At 30.9% G+C, this 23,894-nt stretch overlaps 2 protein-coding genes across 2 annotated transcripts; both read right to left on the bottom strand.

Moving 5' to 3' along the window:
• Positions 1–1,558: 1,558 nt before the first annotated feature.
• LOTGIDRAFT_104485 (hypothetical protein) lies at positions 1,559–13,722 on the bottom strand (the record flags this gene model as incomplete). The annotated part of the gene is made up of 29 exons (XM_009057210.1): positions 1,559–1,672; positions 1,998–2,117; positions 2,509–2,610; positions 2,879–2,989; positions 3,144–3,230; positions 4,018–4,156; positions 4,665–4,792; positions 5,085–5,201; positions 5,504–5,630; positions 5,878–6,037; positions 6,233–6,315; positions 6,662–6,760; positions 7,063–7,161; positions 7,374–7,522; positions 7,804–7,940; positions 8,167–8,230; positions 8,411–8,478; positions 8,663–8,804; positions 9,068–9,245; positions 9,644–9,843; positions 10,037–10,093; positions 10,466–10,690; positions 10,822–10,896; positions 11,145–11,222; positions 11,531–11,603; positions 11,807–11,913; positions 12,339–12,439; positions 12,653–12,788; positions 13,600–13,722. 29 exons carry the CDS (start codon positions 13,720–13,722, stop codon positions 1,559–1,561), a joined length of 3,399 nt encoding a protein of 1,132 aa, XP_009055458.1.
• A 4,014-nt stretch (positions 13,723–17,736) lies between these two features.
• Positions 17,737–21,593, bottom strand: LOTGIDRAFT_153308 (hypothetical protein; the record flags this gene model as incomplete). Its single annotated transcript, XM_009057209.1, has 6 exons — positions 17,737–17,788; positions 17,985–18,082; positions 18,735–18,938; positions 19,873–19,985; positions 20,340–20,488; positions 21,589–21,593. 6 exons carry the CDS (start codon positions 21,591–21,593, stop codon positions 17,737–17,739), a joined length of 621 nt encoding a protein of 206 aa, XP_009055457.1.
• Positions 21,594–23,894: the final 2,301 nt, after the last annotated feature.

Genomic DNA, 23,894 nt, shown 5'->3' with positions numbered 1-23,894 from the left:
TTTTTCAATTTCGCTGATTTTCAATAGGGTTTATCCTTGGGTGATTGCGAACACACATACTAAGTTTCGTTAAAATCCGTCAAGAATTGTGCCCTGTAGAGTGTTTACGAGCAATTGTGGACGGACGGACCGACGGACATGGGTGACGACAATATACGCCCCCCATTTCATGTGGGCGTATAAAAATATATACTCACTAGATCTCTGACAAACAGTAGAATACATGATATAGAAAGTGGACAGGATTAGATTTAATATACACAATGTATTATACAATAATTTAAAATACATTTAACCTAATATATACACAAAATTGTCATATACAATACAACACATATTCTCTACGGAAATTAACATTCAAATAGGTCTATGGTCTTGAGAAAAACATTGCCACCACATGTACTCATAAGACAACCAAAACATAATAGCATACCAATGATAATGTATTATTGCTTCTACAAAACTCACACTTACTTCATTCATGAAACCTTATATAAGGGACAGATGCACCATATTGGGGGGTTGATTTGAGTCTCAAATATATGTATATAGTCGTCAGAAGTACAAGAAATGTACGAAAATCACATAATTCCTTTTAAAAAAACGGAACTAGAAGTTTCTTTTCCTATTTCTATAGATGTCTTTTCTATATATGGCACTGTCTCAAGAACTTTCAAACGCATATAATTCGAGACACATATGTTCAGAAGGCTCAAATTTCAACTGTGAGCTGTGAAAACTATTACTGATTGGCTTTTCTAAAAAAAATTCATGAATCTTAGACTAAAATACAATTGGTAAAAAAAAGGCCCACCTCCCAACAAGATGATGGGATAACATGTTTACCAGGCATATTTGATGAATACAATATTCAACCAATCAAATATTATATGACAAGTAAGGAATTCTTAGAAATTGATTATCAAACATTGACTTGTATTGACAGCCCTTTTTTAAATGCGTTTTTATAGCATTCAATTAGATAATCCATAGAATACTTGTCAGATCATAGATAGTCTGTGACCAACAATTAGATCTACATATTATTAAATTGGATACTATTTGTCCACTTATGAGTTATAATAAGTAATTCAAGTTCAAAAGGTTTGGCTGAGATTTCAAATGATAATGATATAAATGTATAAAATATAATATAAAATTCCTATATATATACTATTATGCTTTTCGTGGTTTAATCTTTTTCTTTAAATAAGGCTCTGGTTCTGCAGGTTCATTATAATCTCGTTTGACTTGTTGTTCACCAATTTTAGTAACTACTGCTTGAATCTGATTGACTGCTTGATTTGCAAAGGGTAATAACTGAAACAAAAAATAAAGATATTTCTCATAAATAACTCACATTTATAACTGTCAAAGCCACACAAACTTGCTGGATGCATGTCGAGAATGAAAATAATTATCTTCAAAAAAAAGTAAGCTACAAGGTTTTATCATTATCTGAAAAAGAGATGTCTTTCTTACAGAATATATTTCCATTAGTAATTATAATCTTACTCTGATTACCCTGTATGAAAATGATTATCTCTGTAAAAAAAGATTAAATTACAAACTTTCCTACCTTTTGATAATTGTAGACAGCATAAATTAATAACAATGTAAATGGTAAAACTAAAAATGATCCACGACTTAATTCTGTATCACCACTACGTCTCTACAATATAGCAATAATATTTGTAAAATAATTCAATTTTATTATTGCAAATGCATTGACTTCAAAGAGGAATAAAATAGAAGATGTTTGTTTGTTTACATAATAACAAACATGTAGGCTTGTTGCAATTCTGCAAGTGAGAAATTATAAAGGAAAGCTAATATTTAGATAACTGCTCCTCATATAGGCCGATCAAGATCTTAACCACACCAGCAATTGATGTCATCAGATTTTAATTATAGAGGAAGACATTAGTGCTGTTGAGCTACACCGGATAACAAAAAAATTCAAGAACTAAAATAACAGAGATAATAGTTATACTAACCTGTGGATGAAATTGAAATGTAAAATGTTTATATGATGTATTAGCTGAGAATATAATCTCTGGTAAATCATATTTATATAGGTTTTTAGATAGAGATGTTTCTAATCTTATTATATACTCCTGTAAACAGAAATAAATCATTCTATAGATAAAACATAGCCTTTCAGTTTCTCACTTATATACAAGTCTTACTGTATAATGTGAATACTTGATACTTCCTTGGTATTTAGTCATTGACTATAATGAACATTTTTATGGATATAAATTGCTGCTTTAACAATGTAACTTATGAGGATAGTTCTCTCACCTTTATCAAGCAAACAGTGTCATTGTTATCCATAAAGTATGGAATATATTGATAAATTGTAAAAATAATGTAGTTATTGCATCATCATCCATAATAAACAAAATTCTAATGTACAACAAATGGCATGGAATCATCTATTCTTTGTTTATTATATATGTATGTAAACTTGATCTAATCTGAGATAAGAATTAAATGGATACGTACTGAGTTATCTATTTGTACTGATGGTAAGAAGAAGAAATAAGAACGAGATAATGATATAGTTTGTATTGGTGAATCAGGATTCTCTTCTCTACTTAATATAACCTATAATAATAAAAATAACACATATTTAATATAGGTTACTATAATTTCTACAACATATTAGGGTAATGAAGACTGCCAATGCCAGACAAGATAGGATAATTACACTCTTCTGTTTTCCATTTGCCTGCAGATCTTAAAATCCTAGACCTGTAGAACCTGTAGCAATTTAGCCATGTCAGCCCCTCCAACCAGCATGTGTCGTGTGCCTGACTAATTCCCAAAACCATACAATTTTTGATAATCATACATATATTATGAAGTGAAATACCTTTAATGTAGAGAGAAATTCATCAGTAGTTATCATATTACCACTAATATCCATTTGATTCATATGTCTCATAGCTATAATATGTAGATCTTTAGTATCTGACTTCTCTACCTGAAATACATTATTCATTTACTCAATTTTGAGAAGGATGAATCTACTAATTTCTACTGTAATTAAACAATTGCTTCCAAAAGATATTTTTATTCTGTGTAAGAAATTGATTGATAAGTAAAGTTGAATTCCAAAACACAAAACACCAGTTTACCTTAACAGCTGTAGTTTTAGGAATAGATCTTTCTATATGTTTATTTTCTTCTCCTGTTTTTAAACTGACTTCATACAGACAACCAGGCTACAAATAAACAATTATTACTGATGATGATATAGTTTACATTTATCTATATTTAGATTCTTTGTAATTTTAAACACTATTGCTCAGATTTTGGCATATAGTGGCCTGGAACAGAATTTTATACCCATTCTTATTTTCAGATATCTTGATAAGATATATATATATATATCCTAAAAATCAAAAGAACAAGATTAGCTCCAGTCTATGGCAAGATGACAACATATTTCTCTTGTCCAAAAATTTCTCAAAACTATACATTTATACATCTATAATCACTGCACATTCAATTAACAAAGATAGCTTGCCAGGCAAGGTAATATACGCCCACTGGCAGCTTTGATTTTTAACATAAATATTTGGCAGTACAGTAACAATCACCAGTATGAAATATTCAACCTTCAGACATACACTTCTTTTGAACTTTTCTGGGTGATACTAAACAATTTTACATAGATTCATGAAAATCTGTCAAGAATTGTGCCTTCTAGAGTAAAATCATACAAATTTCTTTTTCTTTTATATATGGCATAGTAGTTGACAGACAGTCAATTTTCACATACTCTCTAGTGTGTCTTTAAGAAATGTGGACATACAGGCTTTTGGACTGAGATACAAAGGTGACAACAATATAAATCAACATTTTCATGTGGGAATAGCTGGATTTGACTATCAGTTGGTAAAAAAATTATCTAAACTGCACATCTTTTTAGAAAACTTTATTTTATTGTCTTTAACTGTTAAATAATAATAAATAACATTAAATCAAAATAAGAATATGTCAGCCTACCTGTAAACCTCTAATTCTAAAGGAACCATCTTGTTCTGTCTTACTCTCTTCTTGATGATTAGAACATTGTGCACTGACAGCTTCTACTATAATATCAGATTCTCCTTCACCATTTAATGATGTTACTTTACCATAACAACTAGAATATATTTTATTTTCACATCATGTTTCAATTTAACCTGACAATAACTAATGACAAATTTCAATTTTGTCATGGTGAAAACTCGAAAACTAGGGATTTAAAAATGGATCAGAGGAACTCTCATATAATGTGGCATTTTATTCTCCACAGACGCAGATATCCCATCTTTTTATATTTTCGAGGATTTTCAGACTAGTATCAATTGTTATGGTAGCTAAAGTTAAGGTGTTTAATTGTTAGGCGAGGCTGAAGATATATTCGAGATGGCAACCATACAATTTGAGTTTTGCACAGTAGCAAGAACCCCAGAGATTCTCTTGAAGAGACTATAATTTGCGAAACTGCATAAACAATTTGACTAATAGGACATGCATAAGACTATTTTATTGTAGTGTTTGAATAACCAACTTTATTTCTTATCAGTCTGGAACACCTGTGTTTGTCAATTAAAATCTGAAAAGCCATTTCTGATATAAATATTATGACTTTCACAACAACACCTTACCTATAGGCTACTCTGGAACTTTTAATAACTATCTTTTCAGTGGTACCTTCTTGTACATCTATCATTTGTGATACAGGTTCGAATTTATACTCCTTCATCATTGGACGTAGAAAATACTGACCAGGACTCTAAAATGATATCAAAATATTATTTTTATTATGGAACACCAATAAAAAGATTTCAAGAACCAATCAATACTTTTCTAACAGAAAAACATAGTTTAATTCGTATTTGGTGCTCTTTCTGAGTAACAAGCGCTTTATCAAAAAATATTTGGACATGCAATGAGTCACCTATTGAAATGACAAGCTAAGAATTAAATTAACAGAGCGAACTATAGTACAAAACATAACAATATTGATAATTTCTCAAGTTGGCAGCAATAGATTAAGGTTTTGTTGACTATTAGACATTACTTACCAGAGCAGTAAAATGTAAAGAGCCATCAGTTTTAGTCAAATTATTATTTCTATACTGGTTACCACCACTTAATGATAATAGTACACCAGGTAGAGCACTACCCATTTCATCTAATACCTGTCATAGAGAATGATTGTGTGAATGAATGAATAAAGGACTGAATGAATGCTTATCAAACGTGTGTATTTAAAGGAATAGATTAAAGTCACTATGTGTGAGCTAAGCATGAAGAATATAGCACTTGCACAATATAAATAGAACATTCATCATCTTCCCTTCAAATTTAACTGTTTTCACTGGATAGATCATACTATATTTATCATCTTATGTTCCTTTGTGCTTTTTATATTATCAAAGAAATTGTAGAAGTGAAAATTCAAGTCAATGCTTGAATTGTATTAGTATATTGACACACATACCTTGACTGAAATCTCTCCTAATTTAAACGCTCTAAATGAGGCTAATTTGCCCTTTTCTTTTGTCATAATATAACCATCTTTCTCAGCTGATACAGTATATTCTATATTACTATGTAAAGGACCAACTCTACAAAATCAATCAAATATATATTCATTTTACATTTCAGTAAAAAATCTGGCTTAAAAGACTGATGGTGCTAGGAATGATCCATTGCAACCAAGTGAGACATCAGATGCATAAGCTCTCTAAACCTTCATAAGTCCAGGACTTCACTTAATGAATAATACTGTTCTAAACATTTGGCTCTTTAGTAACATGCATGACAATGTCAGCATTCTTTATCAACTGGTTTAAGATTTTCTCATAAGCTTACTTGAATTTTCCACTAGTATCTGTGACTAAATGTAAAGGTTCTATAGAACCATCTGTAGCTTCTACAGTAATAGATGCTCCCTGTATAGCTGGTTTAATATCTCCATTAATAAACACTCCCTTTCTGCCTTCAAATTTGCCGACTTCACCCGGACACCCATCTTGAAAGGAAAACACAAATTTGATACATTTCATTATTAAATTTTCAGATACCCTCTGAGCAGTTGCATGGTCTACATGCGCCTCAAAGTCTCTCTCTTTCTCCTTTATCCCCCTTCATTGTTTGTAAGTATGTAATATTAAATATATGATTAAAGAAATTAATTTACTTGTAAAGTGTTTAGTATATAACTTACCTCCAGTAATGGTAGTCTCTATAGAAGGAGGATAAAACAAGACTTCAGCTGATTTCACTGATATAACTAACTTTTCACCAGTTCTAAAAATACATTTCAAAACAATTTATCAATTTAATTTACAAGTTTTTACATACTCCTTGTATAACATGTACTGTAGTTCTTACTTTTAATATATATTTAGCTTAATTTTAAAGAAATTGTCAAAAGGCTTTCTAAACTGTATTGAGTCGGACGTCTGTGGTTTCTGTTATCAATTATTTCAAAAGCCCTTAATAAATTCTATCAGCAACTTTTTCAAGATAGACATGATAAAATGCTAAGTTTAGGAAACCTCTTTAAATTCCCTCAGCTAATTTTTTTAACCTTCATCTTTGAAAGATATCTCATAAGGGCATAAACCTTCCAGATCAGAAACTAAACACTTACTTTGACCAATGTGAAAATTTATATTGAAATGGTGCCTTAGTGTTTCTATCTCCTGCTTTCAATGGACCAAGAACTGTAGGTGTTTCTTCTAAATTAGATCTACAAATATAATACTTGAATTAGTTTAAACCATATCATCTGTTATTATTGTATCATAAACATATGAAAGAAACCATGACACTAAAGACTAATATCTCCACTAGGGCATTGGGATCCCACTTAGTTTTTACTGATACTATGATATCATTTTTTGTGTGCCCACGATTGTCAAAGACATTAGCACCTCAATTGTAGGTGATTTTAATTCTGGAGAGTAATATGAATGCTGAAATTGAGCTATACTAGCTGGAATAGTAAATATATATTTTACTGTTTTACTTTAAAATAATTTGAAAACTTACGTGATAGTAACAACAATATCATTAACTTTATCATTAGTATTAATCTGACCATATACTATATGTTGTGTAGCTGTTAACGTTAATAGTAGAGGATTGGATCTATAAATAAGAAACATGTATATCAGTTAGTAACAGATACTAAATGTAGAGAATCTATTTCTACCAGCAACTTATTTCACACAGTGAATTTATCTAAATCAAAACACATTCATTTTCACAACAATGACAGGAGGTCAAATAACTACTGACAGAATAGCACTACAATTCAAACACCTCAGCAGAAATTTTTCAAATGCTAAAAAAACACTTACGTGTCATAAGCATACACATCTTTTTCAAATTTGTGACAAGAATCTGGAGTGAGCTTGTATACACCAGGTTGAGCTAGACAGAATCGGTTTAAACCTTTATTCAACTGGAATGAACCAACTGATCCAGTCTTCTTCTCATGAGCAAAGTTCTGGAAAAAAAAGAACTTCTGTTGAAACTGGTCTAAGAAGTGATGACATGTTACTCAAAATTTAGTCAGATCATGTGAATAATTAAAGTCAGTCAGATCAAATGATAAATATGGATTAAATTATTTTGAAGATCATGTAACAAGTTTGCGTCATGCGATTTTTTTTATTAATCAAGTATTCAGTTCAGTTATGATCATGTTATGAGCTGATCATGTGGTTACTTCAGGTCAGATCATGTATATAGCAAATTTCTGTCCTATGATTATGATGAAAGACTTACAATATTAATGGGATGAGACACACTACATTTTAATATATAACCAGTCTGACTGAATGCGAGACTGGATATATCAGAGTCTACCACTTCAAATTCTATAGCCTTTTCTTTCCAGCACCAACTATCTTGTAGAATTGTGGCTGGAATATTGAAAAAAAAATATCATCAATATTGTAAAGCACAACACCAATTTGAATAGCCAAAAAAGTCTTTTGTAACATAAGAAACTTGCTAGTAAATTTCTTATCAAAATAACCCAGTTACCTAAAACAAATATTCAATTATATTTATAGACACTTGTGACCCTGAAGACAAGTGCTGTTTCTTAAAGTATCACATTAAAATAAATTTTCATGTATAAAATACCTTTATATTTTCCAGGCATAACATTATCTAATATAAAACTATAGCCCTTTCCTGTATCTTTCACCTATAAAATATACATTATTTATATAAAGAAATGCTTACATACATTTTAAAACAATTTTATACTACATTACTTATGTTCCTTTTGTTTAAAGAAGGAAATGCAGATTGTAAAATTTGTAAAAAGAAAACTATCATAAAGCTTATTTCTAAACACAGAAGACAAAACATAAAGAGTACAAACCTGAACTATTTGTTTATTATCTATTCTCTCTATAGCATCCAATGAAACATCAATATTACCACATTTCTCTGTAATTATAAAGTAACATTATGTTCTAGATGATGTTGTGTTGTAAAGTGATGTTTATTGTATTGTAATTAATTGTTCCATTTGATATACATATAGTGCTTGAATGTAGCCTGTGATATAAGAACATATCCTCAAACTATAATCCTAACAAAGATTATCTTAATAAATTACAATTAAACTTACCCATACAGTTAACAGTACCAGATACTTTAGCTCTAAACTGTGAGAATCTAATATCTTTAACTGGTTTGTTGGTAATTGTAACAGTATGTTCTTGTGGTGATAGATGGAGTCCAGCTTTTATTTCAGTAGCACTCAGATGTATCTTTAATATAAAGTTAGGATATGTTACCCACATTGAATTCTCCAGCCAATATCAATCTTTGATGATAAAATAAAGACTAAATAATCCAAAGCCCTTAACAAAAACATAGTTTTATCAAAATCTGGCAAAACCTCTTCAGCATTCATGTGAAAATTGTTATTTTTTTATAGCCTAAATCATGTATGGATGGATAATAAAAGAACAGAATAATACACTATGTTAAAGAAGACTAATAGTTGAAATAATAAGCAAATGCTACTTACAGCCACAATATATTTGCCAGGTTTTACTTTAGTACAGAAATGTCCATCTGATTCTGGTGTAATAGATACAGCTTCTGATTTCTTACCATCACGATGATATATAATACGTCTTTGAGATGATTGAGCTGGTAATCCTTCAGGGAGTCTATCTATTATTACTTGTCCACATAAACTAAAACTATATCAAAATATAATATATCATTACTTGTCCACATAAACTAAAACTATATCAAAATATAATATATTATTACTTGTACACATAAACTAAAACTATATCAAAATATAATATATCATTACTTGTCCACATAAACTAAAACTATATCAAAATATAATATATCATTACTTGTCCACATAAACTAAAACTATATCAAAATATAATATATCATTACTTGTCCACATAAACTAAAACTATATCAAAATATAATATATCATTACTTGTCCACATAAACTAAAACTATATCAAAATATAATAAATAATTACTTGTCCACATTAACTAAGACTATATCAAAATATAATAATTTCCAAGTGGGTGTATAAAAAAGTCATTAAATGAATATCATCAAAGATGTACAAACCTTGAAGCAATGATATTTGGTAGTTGAGGAGAAGTTGGTGTAATTTTTAAACTGACATCATCAAAATAGATATCTGTAGATTGTACTGATAGTTTATATGTACCAGTTTTCATATTCTCTAGATGATATACCCCATCTTTATCTGTTGTAGTCTGTTCATTATTATTAATCAAAATTTTAGCTTTGGCTACTCCACTACCCTGAAATATCAAATAAAATAGAGTAAAATATCTTACTATTCTGTAAAGTGTACTGGTAACAATTAGAGTAAATATTGCACCCAGATCCATATGAACAAAGTAGCCACTTGACATCAATTTTTCGAGGATGCGGAACAGTATTTACAAATTATTTCATAAGCTATTTTCCAAGTCAAAGTCTAATATTACATACCTTTTCTGAATCCAGAACTCTTCCACTCACAGAAAACCCTGCAACATTGAATGGTTCCTGGAGAAACAAGAAAGATCCATTTACTAACACTTCACTTTTAGCAATAAACTCAATTCAAAGTCAGATATGACAAAATTAAAATACAAACAATTCCACCAGGCTTTGTCAAAATAGAACAAAGGCCTTGTGTCTTGTAAACGAGGGCAATCTTAATTTCTCTTGATTTATTTGATATTTGATAAGGCTCATCCTAGATTGATAGTCAAGGATTGCAAAAAAATTACCCCACACATTATACCTTTATAGTGTTTCTCAAAATATATTACAGAACGTGTGCCCATGGATGGCACTGATAGATGTTCCACATGAGTTAAATCAATAAGCCAAAACTGGATTTTTTCCATCTGTATTATTCAGTATTGACCTTACCTGTAAGTTAAGAGATTGATGTTCCACTTCAAAAGATAATTTATCAGGTAAAACATCAAACGTGATATGTTCTCCCTTATAAAATGGTATAATTTCATATTTTCCAGTGGGCAACGAGGGGAACACAAACTTTCCATTATCACTTGAGGTAACATAACACAATGGTTTATTGGCTTGGTTTGTTTTATAACCTTTTGGTGCTGTCTTCTCACAGCTTGTTATATCCTGAAATATTATGAAATAAACTTTCTTAGTAAAAATTGCAAAAAAATATAGAGTCTATCTCTTTTTATTAATTTTGTAAAGAATGGGTCTCAATGCTTGTCAAAAGTAAAAATAGTTAGCTGATAGCTTACCTGTTGCTTAACGGTTGATGAAAATAAGATGAAGTTAACTCCCTTGATATGCTCTCCTTCACTTAAAACTTCACCCTGTAAACAAATAAGAAAGAGTTTCTGAATAAAAAAGTAAAATACACCAAAAAGTTTTGCTCTTAATTCAAATTTACTTTTAAGAAATATTTCCTGAATCATAACATGCTGTTTGACAAATCTGCCAAAAATAAAACAATAATTCAATTAGTTAACTTCATTACTTTCCTTCAAGAATAATAAGTATCTAATTGGTGTATAGTTACAAGGTGTTATAATAAAATGAGAGAAAGTAAACTCTAACTTACAGTAACATCATAGCCTGATATAACTAAATTATCTAGAACTTTACCATTATCTTTTACTACTTTAACTGTTGATTCACTCTGAAATAAATATAGCTTACATCAGTTTCAATCATTGCTTTCTTATAAAACATTATATCACTACAAAATCAAGAAACATTTGGGTATACATATGCTCAAAAATCTATGGCTTATTTAACAAACTGAAAAGCCATATTGATATTTAGAACTTAAACACATATCATTTTCAGTTCAAATTCAAAAATACTGTATTAACCACAAAAACCTTGTTGCAAACTGTTTTTTTGATAGATATATTAGTTATTAACAATCTGCTTCAAGAAACTAGAGAAAACTACTTGAAATGACAACATAAAGATTTTAATTACCTTTTCTAATTTCCATGTGGGGTGAGAAGCTTTAACTTTATATTCTCCTGGTAATACTTTGGTGAAGGAATATCTGAAATGAAAGCGTTACCATGAACATAAAAATTAGAACTGGGTAAATTAGTGAACAAATTCATGATAAATAGAAAGTCAAGGAATTGAAAATTCTAGCTGTTAATATGAAATGAAAATAAAAACAAACTTCTTTGTAATGTTTAGCTAAATGAATTCAAAGAAAGCAATCCAGACAAGTAAAACAATATACTTCATACAAACCTTCCTGTGTCTGCTGTTTTAGTTGTTTGTATTGTTTCACCATTAGATGATTTGATCAGATGAATACTGACACCTGCAGGTCCAACTGATTGTCCCTTACTTATTACCTGTAAATTAGATCAGGCAAATTGAGAACCACTGTATAGATTAGGCCAATCCAATTTTTGTCCATTTAAGAAATAAGAAATTATTATAAGGGTTTACAATCTGACATGTGTGTTGGCAGATGAGCTACAGTTAATGAAAGTCAAACATCTTTGTACTGTATAAATTTCCTGAAGTCGCTTAAACCAACTGAGTTAAGCCTTACTTTGCTCATACACCATAAGTGCAATATTGGAAAGTTTACCCTTTTTTCAAAATAAATGTGGGTTTGTATCTAAAACTTTTGTAGGAAGCATAAGATGAGCCCTTTGTCAATTAGACAGCAATACAACCATTCTTTATTTAAAATATTCAGGCCCACTTATTTCAGTGTCATTAAGAAAATCAGCCGATCCAATGGTAGCTGTACAAAGGAATATGCACTCACCTGTCCTAGTACTGAAAAGCCAGTGAATAAAAAGTTGATATCTTCTCCTTTACTACATTGATCATTAATACCATCAACTTTTAATTCTACACTTGTTGGTTCTGAAAATAAAAAGAATTGTAATATAATTATTTCATTTTGACCTACACATTGTCTTAACAACAAATTCTCACATAAGTCCATGTGTTTCAACAACAAAATATAGGTTCAGAAAGTAAAACACACAAGCATTAAACTGTAGGTTATATTTCACAAGCATACACAATCAGATTTAAAGAGCAATGAAACAAAAATAATTTCACAATCATTCTTACCAAAACTCCATCCCTGAGGAGGTTCAACTTTCATAACAAAATCTCCTTTATCATAGAGAGGTATAAGATAATAACCAGTATTTGGTGCACAATCAGTCTGATATTTCAAACTTCCATGAGGTGTAAATAACTTGACCTGCAATAAACAAACAATGTTTCTGTTTATGTACTTGTTACTATTACTTAACAATATTTAGTTTTCCCTAATGTGATTATGCGTAGCCTAGATGTACTACAGAACCAAGACAGAATGTACTACTGATTGAATTTTTTCTCTCATTTTACAAATATTCAAAACAAAATTTTCAACTTTGTGCCATTAGTCTTAGAATGTCTTCAGTTCAGGTCATTAGAATATAAGGTTCAATGATTTTACATTTGAAATAAACACACTTCCCTCCAAAAAAATGACCTACTGGTCCTTTAAGGACAGAAAATGTTTAAAAAATAATATACTTTCCAGTGGATGACATTTTAAGCACCCCAAAAACAATGTAAAACTCTCAGTAGTATTTTGTAATTGATATTTCAATTCATCTTGAAATGATTGCAAAAATACAATTCAGAAAATGTATTTCAAATTACGGCTTTTGTTGAATGATTGTAACTGTCTTTAGGGTACTTTTTAGGGCTAGTCTTTGGATTTGAACAATTATTTATTGTAAACAAAAGATATGTGTAGTCTGTGTAGGCACTGCCACCTGGGTACTCATGCCCAGAGCAGAGTGTGGATGACAATTGACATGCTCTCCTTAATAATAGCATGTTGAAAGTTTTCAAATAGTTCAAGGGCAGAGAGTGATGGACTGTAAGACAAGACAATACAAAATTTAATGTCATTGCTAATGATTTTGATGACAATCGATCGACTCGATGATAATACTGATAACGTTGAATCAATCATCAATGAATGGGGCCATGATGAGTTGATGTTTTAAGAAACTTACCACTACTAGAGAAAAATTAATATCAATATCGGATCTTACAAAGCCACCGCATCCTAAAACTTCACCTGCATTGCAATTATTAACATTTAAAGTCAATAAAATTGCAAATAGAGAAAAATACATTAAACTATCCGTGTTCTTCATCTTTCACGTCGTCGGCTTATGCCATAAACAAGTCTAATATTGTCGAATGCTGGCTGTCGTAATAAAGACGATTCTTAGTGAAAATATACGCTTCTCGTTCAGATTCAGAATTCAGAAAATCTGTGGTTATGTGGCAATCGTCGTTTGTAACATCGATAATTATAAAGGAGTCTAGGTCTTCTTTTAAAAAGTTGAGATTTTTACGACATGTGTGGAAGCAGTGGGCGTGGTCTACTCAAGCCACGTCTACACCAGTAGAGAAGTTTTTAATCCGGATTAATGTAATTAACTTCTACGTGGAAGGTGAAATGGAAATGTGACAGAAAAAACCAACAAAAAACACATACGCTTTTCAATTTTGCTTACAGACTGACATAATAATAATGCCAGCTGATAATTCACTTTCGTTATACTTATAGTAGAGCAGATAACCTACGAATACTGATGCTGATATGGATGATTGGTAGAATCAGACATATCATTCTGTACCTCAGAGTCATGGTATGTCCAGAATAACTTGTATGTAGAAAATAAAATTCTTTCGAAATGAATGTAGTTTATAATTTTCACCTGATTGGGCTCAAGAAGTCGGGCAACTCCATGCAGAGTGCAATGGACAATATGCCAGGACAAGGGACATCAGCCTGCTCTTTTAACAATTTCCATTTGTCAAGAGAACTTTTAACACACATATCATACAACACGGTTTATCATCCCATACGTTTTATCAATGTCAGCCTTCCGACCTGCATCACCGAAAGAAGGAAAATAGTGCCAAAAAATCCGATATCGTGTTAGAGCTAGAATTGTACTGAATAGTGTTTTGATGATTGAGGGTGCATTCGTTCAACTGTGGTCTGAATTATTTCTGATATCTCCCTTGAACTTTCAAAATTTCACGTTATCAATGTGTGAAAGTCATAGACTTATTTCCTCTCTTGAAATTGTTAAATTTTCCAGCTCTATTCTTGTGTTCAAGAATCGATTTTTAATAGATAGATGGCGGATGCAATTCATTTTAGACTATCCTTACTTAGATATTTTGTATTTCAGATATTTCCCATAATTAGATATTTTATATTGCATCTATCCCTACGCAGATATTTTGTATTGAATCTTTTCCATAATTAGATCTTTTATGTTGCATCTATCCCAACACAGATATTTTGTATTGAATCTTTTCCATAATTAGATATTTTATATTGCATCTATCCCAACACAGATATTTTGTATTGAATCTTTTCCATAATTAGATATTTTATATTGCATCTATCCCTACACAGATATTTTGCATTGAATCTTTTCCATAATTAGATATTTTATATTGCATCTATCCCTACACAGATATTTTGTATTGAATCTTTTCCATAATTAGATATTTTATATTGCATCTTCCATAATTAGATATTTTATATTGCATCTATCCCAACACAGATATTTTGTATTGAATCTTTTCCATAATTAGATATTTTATATTGCATCTATCCCAACACAGATATTTTGTATTGAATCTTTTCCATAATTAGATATTTTATATTGCATCTATCCCTACACAGATATTTTGTATTGAATCTTTTCCATAATTAGATATTTTATATTGCATCTATCCCTACGCAGATATTTAGTATTGAATCTTTTCCATAATTAGATATTTTATATTGCATCTATCCCAAAACAGATATTTTGTATTGAATCTTTTCCATAATTAGATATTTTATATTGCATCTTTCCCTACGCAGATATTTTGTATTGAATCTTTTCCATAATTAGATATTTTATATTGCATCTATCCCAACACAGATATTTTGTATTGCATCTTTTCCATAATTAGATATTTTATATTGCATCTATCCCTACACAGATATTTTGTATTGAATCTTTTCCATAATTAGATATTTTATATTGCATCTATCCCTACACAGATATTTTGTATTGAATCTTTTCCATAATTAGATATTCTATATTGCATCTATCCCTACACAGATATTTTGTATTGAATCTCTTCCATAATTAGATATTTTACATTGCATCTATCCCAACACAGATATTTTGTATGGAATCTTTTCCATAATTAGCTATTCTATATTGCATCTATCCCTACACAGATATTTTGTATTGAATCTCTTCCATAATGAGATATTTTACATTGCATCTATCCCAACACAGATATTTTGTATGGAATCTTTTCCATAATTAGATATTTTATATTGCATCTTTCCCTACGCAGATATTTTGTATTGAATCTTTCCCTACACCCAGATTTTTTTACACTAAGTTTTTTTGGGGTATTTAATTTCTAATGTGCATCTTCATGCCCTACTTTCCTATATAATTTATATATATATGATTTTTGCAGGCTGTTTTGGGATTAGAATATATCTAAATGATATTCAGAAATACCAGAACTGTAGGCTACGAAAATCGTATGCCTTACGATTCCTTCAAAATTCCCCAAATACCTCGAACACTGAATTTTCTTCTTTTTTCTTTTACACATGCAGTTTGTTATCTGCCTAAAAATTGGAGAACCCTAAAATTGTTTGTCTTGTTGATAAGGTCTAAGAAAATACGATGTACGAATAATTTTTGATTATCCCGTCCTTGATGGCGGAGTCCTGATAAAAAGCGAGTCGTGATTTTTCACACAAGGATGATCAGGAATATACATGGCTAAGATGGCCATAATTTCGATGGTAACCTGTAGGGCCTAATCACTATTTCTGTTTAGCTTAGCTGAACAATTACCGTTTCTGAGACCAAGCTATATGATTGATCTCCTAAAATGGTGAACTATGGCCTTTAAAGAACTATTTCTCAAATCCTTTCAAAGGTTTCCAATTTGATCTAAATTGAGGAACAAGATTTAAATGTCAATTTTGATTTAATTTAAAGGGTTTCAAAGAACTTCAAGAAAATCAATAAATCAACTTTTTTCCAGTTTCAAATTTAAATTTAGTTAGAGGAAGCATTATAAAGTCACGTTCAATTTTCCTATTAGTATGCAGTGGCCTACTGATACTTGCGGCAATGTTTTACACATAAGCAAACCAACTTGATTGATTGCGGATTCAACGCTGCATAATTATGTTCTATATCGACTTTTTACATATCTTAGCATTGGTTTGAAACGATCGACCAATGATCTCGTCGAAAGAAATATTATAATGCCTTTAATTTAGCCTCCATAACTTCCACAGATTCTTTACAATGAAAACACAAATCTTTATTTCAAAATACATGTATAAAAAAAGAAATTATTCGATATCTTCCACCACTAATTTTGTCTGTCTGTGTCGTAAAAGTTGTCCATTTCAAATACATTGTAAGCATTTGAAACTTATAGAAACAAATTCATTGATCCATGAAAATTTAAGCATCTATAATGTACTTCCGATAAGGGCTGGTATGATGTTTGTAAACCATATAGTAGAAAGATTAGTTTCGACCAGATGTAGATGGTACTTGAATTTAGTTTAACTGAATAAAGTTTTAGATATCTTGAGATATCTTTCCAACTTGTCAAACATTAAGATAATGTAATTTGTGCTAAGAATATCACTACTGATTCTACGAAAAAGACTTAATGAAACATTTCGTGCCGATTCTATGAATAAAGGGCTTATTACATCACTTGAATAATCAGCAAATTCATCACTTCCAGCACCTTGAATTATACTGCAATCTATACACCATCACCACACTGTCTGTCTTTTATCATAACACATGGCCGGATAAAGGTTAAAATTACACCATAAGACGTCAAACCGTTTGATAATATTTCTGATTTCCAAAGTTCAACGATCTGAAAAATTCATTCTTAAGAGATAATGATTTCATGTTGCCATGTATTTTGATCTTTCAGAAATTAATTTGATATATTCCCTGAAGCTCTTAGGCAGAGTATTTGATGTACAAAGAAAGCCTGTTAATGGAATAACATCTTAATGATGAAAGACTAGGTTTTGTTTGGCAAGTCTTAGATATACAAAGTATTTAAGATATCAATGTGTAGTAAGCCCAAGGAACTGCCCGTAACTCATGACTCCTGAGAAAAGTGATTATTGAAGTAATTTGACAAAATCCAACCATTCAAAGTAAAAGTGGTTTGAAAAGTTATCTTAACGATGCAATAATTCTGACGACATGTCTATATTCTTAACCAGGTTTCTGAACTATTTTGGATAACCTACAATTTTCAAGCTATTTTCAGTAAAACCGAAAGGTTATCTCGTCAAACTCACCTGGTACTCTCTGATTTATCTGGTAACATATTAGTCATTAGAGTTATTTCCCCATTAATAACCACACGGATATCTGAACATGTTAGTTTTCTAAATATCTGAAAAACAATTACCTATGATCAATACATGTATATAATAGATGTTTTAAGATCTATTTTTTGGAATACGTAAAGCGAGGTCAAAATATATTAGAATTTCAGTAAAACCCCCCATCAAAGTTTGCGATTATTCCCAACAATAAGAAAAGCTTTTATAAACAGATTTTGTTAACAGTCTTTTCAAATCAAGAATGTGAAGTAACCCAAAGACAAAAAAGAAACGAAATACTTCGCGCTGTGTTGCAATCAGATTGTGATGGATTTGCTCATTATATTTGATCAGCTTTTACCATTATCTAATAATACGTTAATGTGGTATGACAGCAACCTCCCCCATGGGGCACCGTTAATGTGAATACAACCTAGTTCTCATGACAGCAGATCGAATAGATTCAAACCAAATGGACATTTTGTGTGAATGTCGGCCAGATACATCGCTATAGAGAATCCAGAAGCTTAGAAAATCTTTATGCAGTTTAGAGTCGACATAAAACCAACACTGGCACTGAAATCAGAGATGCAAACAGACAACAATTCAACTCGCCACTTAATATTTTATAGATAAGAAATCATTCCTATATCAATCTTAAAAAAAGAATGTTATCAAATTTAATCCATCTTTCTGAAAGTCGCTACAATACACGATACTTACAAAATAGCACGGAGCTGAAACCAACCAACATAACCCTAAAAATATAATCCATTTCGGACTACAGTCAAAATAATGACTATATATGGAATAATTGGTGACGTAAAGGCGTGTTCTTCTCATCTTCATGGAATGTATGTCATCACAACTAGTGAATGCGTCACGGTTTTCTGTGTACCACGATTTCATAGTTTCTGTCAAATCTATCTGAAAATAGAAAATAGCATTTAATCATTTTGATGAACAAACTATGTAGGTCTATACAATTAATTTCCTTGAATCTAAAAATAACATTAAAGGAACCTAATATTTTCTTAAGACATTGTACAATTTTGCATCAAGCAATGTAAAAACACACGTAGCCTATATCTTGAACTAACAAAGCAGCCAAGCAAAGCATTTAAATGTCAAAAGAATCTATTTTCTCCTTCACAGTAAGTCGATAAGTTAATGTGGCCTGAAGCGACTTAAAGGTATTGTAAAGAGGTTTTCTGTCGTGGACACTGATAGCATCAATTTGTACCATTCAAAATTTCAATTAGGCGTCTGTAGTTCCTACAATTCCACTAAAACATAAGTGTTTGATGACGCCACTAATCGCGAAGGCCTTATGTGATACCATCGTATCATAAATACGGGTTTTGGCATGGTCTTATTAACCCCGAGGAAGTATGACGAATGGGGGTGTGGTTTTGCCACGAAGATGTGATACCAGCTTACCGATTAGTGACGTTAACAAACCTTCTTTTTGTGGAATTGCAGAAACTAAAGATGTCTGATTGAAAATTGGAATGGTGCAAATTAATGCTATCAGTGTCCTTATACATGTATACATAAAATTTTCAAAAACCTCTATACAATACCTTTAACAACAACAAAATTATCGCCTAGCTCTTAAATCAGAAAATCGTAATAGCGGTTACTTAAACTTAACAAAGCTTCAATTTTTAGTGATTCTCTTTTAAACAATTTGACCAGATTTTTTACATACAGAATTTCATCTTTAAAAATCATTTAATACAGATAAATAATTTCTCATTCCATGAATATAGACACTCGACCAACCACAGGATATGTGTTAGCTGTATCAAAGATGTGTTTGAAGCTGAAGAGACAAATTATGTGGAATAAAATGACGAACCTCTAAACAGAATCGACTGTTTTTAGCAGTGTGAACGGCCGCTTCCTGCAAACTATCACTGAACTGTTTCTTTAAGGACGGATGGTTAGAATTAATCAGGACGGCGAAATCATCTACAAAAGAAATCATACTTTTAAAAGACAAAACAAAAAAATACAAAACATTAATCATATGCTATTGTTAGTTGATTTCAAAGGAAAGTCCTCGCAACATATTTCACCATTACCCAAATTAAAATAAATCCCCCAGGTCTACGTATAATAAAGAATATAAGCTGAACTCCCGAATCCATTATTATTTGATACATGATGTTTGCTAGTACATTTCCTAACTGGTCGTTACTTATATGTTAGGTTTCTTATTATGTTAACCTCAAAAGAATATCGAATAATGACTTTTTATTTAATAGCTGTATGGGGGCTATTTTCCACGCCAGATTTAGGATTGAAACTAATGAAATTTCTCACCTTCTAGAATAGAAACTTTCTCTACGCTATATTTACTGGCTATTTCTGTATGTATCACAGTTATGCGCATTAATATTAGTTTGGTCATTAATTCTTGGATAACTTCAGACATCTCTAATGTAGACTTGACTAATATCACTGTTTCATTTCTGAAAATATAAAAAATACTACTGAATAACATTATTACAACATTTTTTGCCAGGCTAGTAATAAATGAAATCACTTCATGATTTTACAAAAAGTATGAAATAATTCATTTAATTTAATGACATTTAAGTTTTTACTCGTTTGTTTTCAGTAACGTTTGCCTCAGTGCTCAACCTTTACAAGATAAAATAAATACTGATCAAATAAAGAGAAAAATAGACTGTCCAGCAGTGTAATCTTGACAGTTGGCGGTGTTGTGTTACAATAATTCTATTAATGGTTGACAAGTCCAAGAACCTACTGAGACATCATCATCAAACTAAATTAATCATAGAAGCATAAAAGTCACGGTTGTTTCATCAAAATTCCCAGTTCTGCCACTTTATATACACAACAGCTTTCATAGGCGACATTTCAATTACACAAATTGAGTAAACAGCAAAATAACTCTTACATGTGTCCGTGGAATCTTCAGAGAGACATTACATAGTAACAACTGTTTTGTTATTTTGTTATTTACGGTTATATTGCCAGATAGTAAGACTTATGTACGGTTTTGTTGCCAGATAGTAAGACCTATGTTAGGTTGTCTGGAGAGATAGTCAGACCTATGTACGGTTATGTTGTCAGATAGTAAGACCTTTACTGGTTATGTTGTCAGATAGTAAGATATGTAATGTTGGGAAGGCAGATACTAAAACTCAGTCTGGTTATGTTACCAGATAGCAAGACGTATTTACGGGCTATTTTGTCAGATAGTCAGGCCTAATCACGATTATGTTTCCAGAAAGTCAGACCTATTTACGGATATGTTGATAGAATTGTTTAACTAGATAGTAATATCTTAGTCATTCCTATTTAGATAGACAGACCTTTTTACGGCTTATGGTTCCAAATAGTAAGTCTCATGTATGGCCGTGAGGACAGGTAGTTAGACCTTTACGGGTTATGTTTCCAGATAGTCAGACCTATTTACTGGTATAGTCAGACCTATGTACTGGTTATGTTTCCAAGTCAGAACTATCCACGTGGAAAGTTGAAATATATTCAAGCTTTATTAAGTCCAATCCATATACGTGTTTTTCCGATCAACGCACCTTACCTCATCCTTGATTTCCGAAAATTTGGTAATTCTAATCTCTCTATATCATATAAATAACGATTTGTGTAGTCATGAAAAACAGAGAAAAACAAGAAAAACAATCCACAATGAAGATAACTTTATATTAGGTAAACTAATAACATATTTTATGACTGTTAAACTAATAGCACTTTTTATAGCCATTGTTCATCAATTTCTCCTTTCTAAATTACATTTTAATTTAGTAAGAGACAACAATAGTGAAATGTATTAATGTGTTTATTCCGTGTAATAGCCATTGAACCTCTGTTTAATGCTTCATTAAGTCATCTGGATACAGCGCGACTCCATTAACTTGGTCAGTTAAATCTATTTCCTGGAAACTATGGGGTGTTTTCTATTATGAATCAGTTACAATAGAAGAAGCACTTTATCAAATCAGAACAGAACTATGGTATAATGTTTAAGTGTTCGAAATACCTCAAAACATGAAACCTAAATGATAAATATTGTAGCCTATGTATGCAACTGTGCATTTGCTATTGGGATAGCTTATTTTCCGAATCTCTGTCGTTTATAGGACTACAAAGTTAAATGTTAAATAATAATCCACTCGGCCTTCATATGTTTCTTCAAAAAGGAAGAAATCTCCTCGGATAAGACATTGTCAGTATTCAGCAAAGCTCAAATAGAACTGGTCAACAGGTCTACAAAACTGTTTTTAACTATTAATAAAGAAGTGGTAATGAAGCCTTTTTAAGCTTTCTTTCTATCATGTAATAAATTGCCACAGTTTAGTTGACGTCCGGTGTTAATCCTATTAACCTATATTGGTTAATAAACTAAACATACTTATCCGTTCTATTCCTCTTAGTTGATTTCTTAACATACAACTAGAATAATGAATAATGATCAGTGTTTTATCTTATTTATCTATTGAATTAAAACTGGTCTGAAAGTTTTCTTACTAAAGACTGATAAATACAATTGTCTGGATCTACTATCAGATTGGAACAGACACGGGAGACTTCCAATCCCCATTAAACACGTTTAAAGGGACATGTTAACCATTCTTCGATTATTCGTACCCTAGTCTTAGAAACAGGAGTCTCTTAACTAAGCTAACAATAGTGTTCTCAGCTTTTCGTTGAAATTTGAGCCTTGCGTATTGATAATTATACGCGGTTGAATGCTGCTAGTCTTTTCTTGAGACTTCCACAGGTTGGACAGGATTTAGGTTCATAACTGAATTGTCCTTCAAAGTCTTCTAAATGGTTATAATCAAAAGACCCTAAAACCCGAATACGTCAGAACGACGTGACGTCCATGGGTTATGTCCATTTGTTATAAATAATTTCCAAATCTCGTATCGATCTTCAAAACTTCAGTTCTTTCTATGTTTTATTACAAGATTATGTCGCTTTAATATAGCTTTATTCAATTATTATAGATTTTCCCTCCCTCAGTCTGTTATTTTTGTAGTCTTCTGAAGATAAGGATTAGCCTAATATTCCTCTTTCAGTTTTTAAATGGTAATTCTACAAGTCTCTTATCTGATGTCTCAATCTAATAAAACCGTATAAGTTAGTTTTCAATGACCAACAGACTTAATGAAACTAGAGATATAATATGACAGGTGGACATAATGAAACTATAGATATAATAAAAAATATAACAGTGGGATATGATGAAACTAGAGATATAAAATAACAGGTTGACTTGACGAAACTATAGATATAATAAAACAGTGGACATGATGAAACTATAGATATAATATAACATATGTACATGATGAACCTATAGATATAATATAGCACATGTACATGATGAAACTAGAGATATAATATAACAGGTGGACATGATAAAACTATAGATATAATAAAACAGGATGTACAGGACGAAACTAGAGATATAATATTACAGATGGACATGTTGAAACTAGAGATATAATAAAACAGATGGACATGATAAAACTAGAGATATAATATAACAGTTGGATAATAATGATGAAACTATAGATGTGATATAACAGGTGGACATGGTGAAACTATAGATATAATATAACAGGTGGATATGATGAAACTATAGATATAACATAACAGGTGGACATGATGAAACTAGAGATATAATATAACAGGTGGACATAATGAAACTATAGATATAATATAACAGGTGGACATAATGAAACTATAGATATAATATAACAGATGGATATGATGAAACTAGAGATATGATAAAACAGAAGTTTATGATGAAACTATAGATATAATATAACAGGTGGACATGGTGAAACTATAGATATAATATAACAGGTGGATATGATGAAA

This window comes from Lottia gigantea (assembly GCF_000327385.1).
Source record: "Lottia gigantea unplaced genomic scaffold LOTGIsca_3, whole genome shotgun sequence".
Classification (NCBI taxonomy): domain Eukaryota; kingdom Metazoa; phylum Mollusca; class Gastropoda; family Lottiidae; genus Lottia; species Lottia gigantea.
Note: the sequence above shows the minus strand (reverse complement) of the source record. Positions and strands in the feature narration are given on the sequence as shown.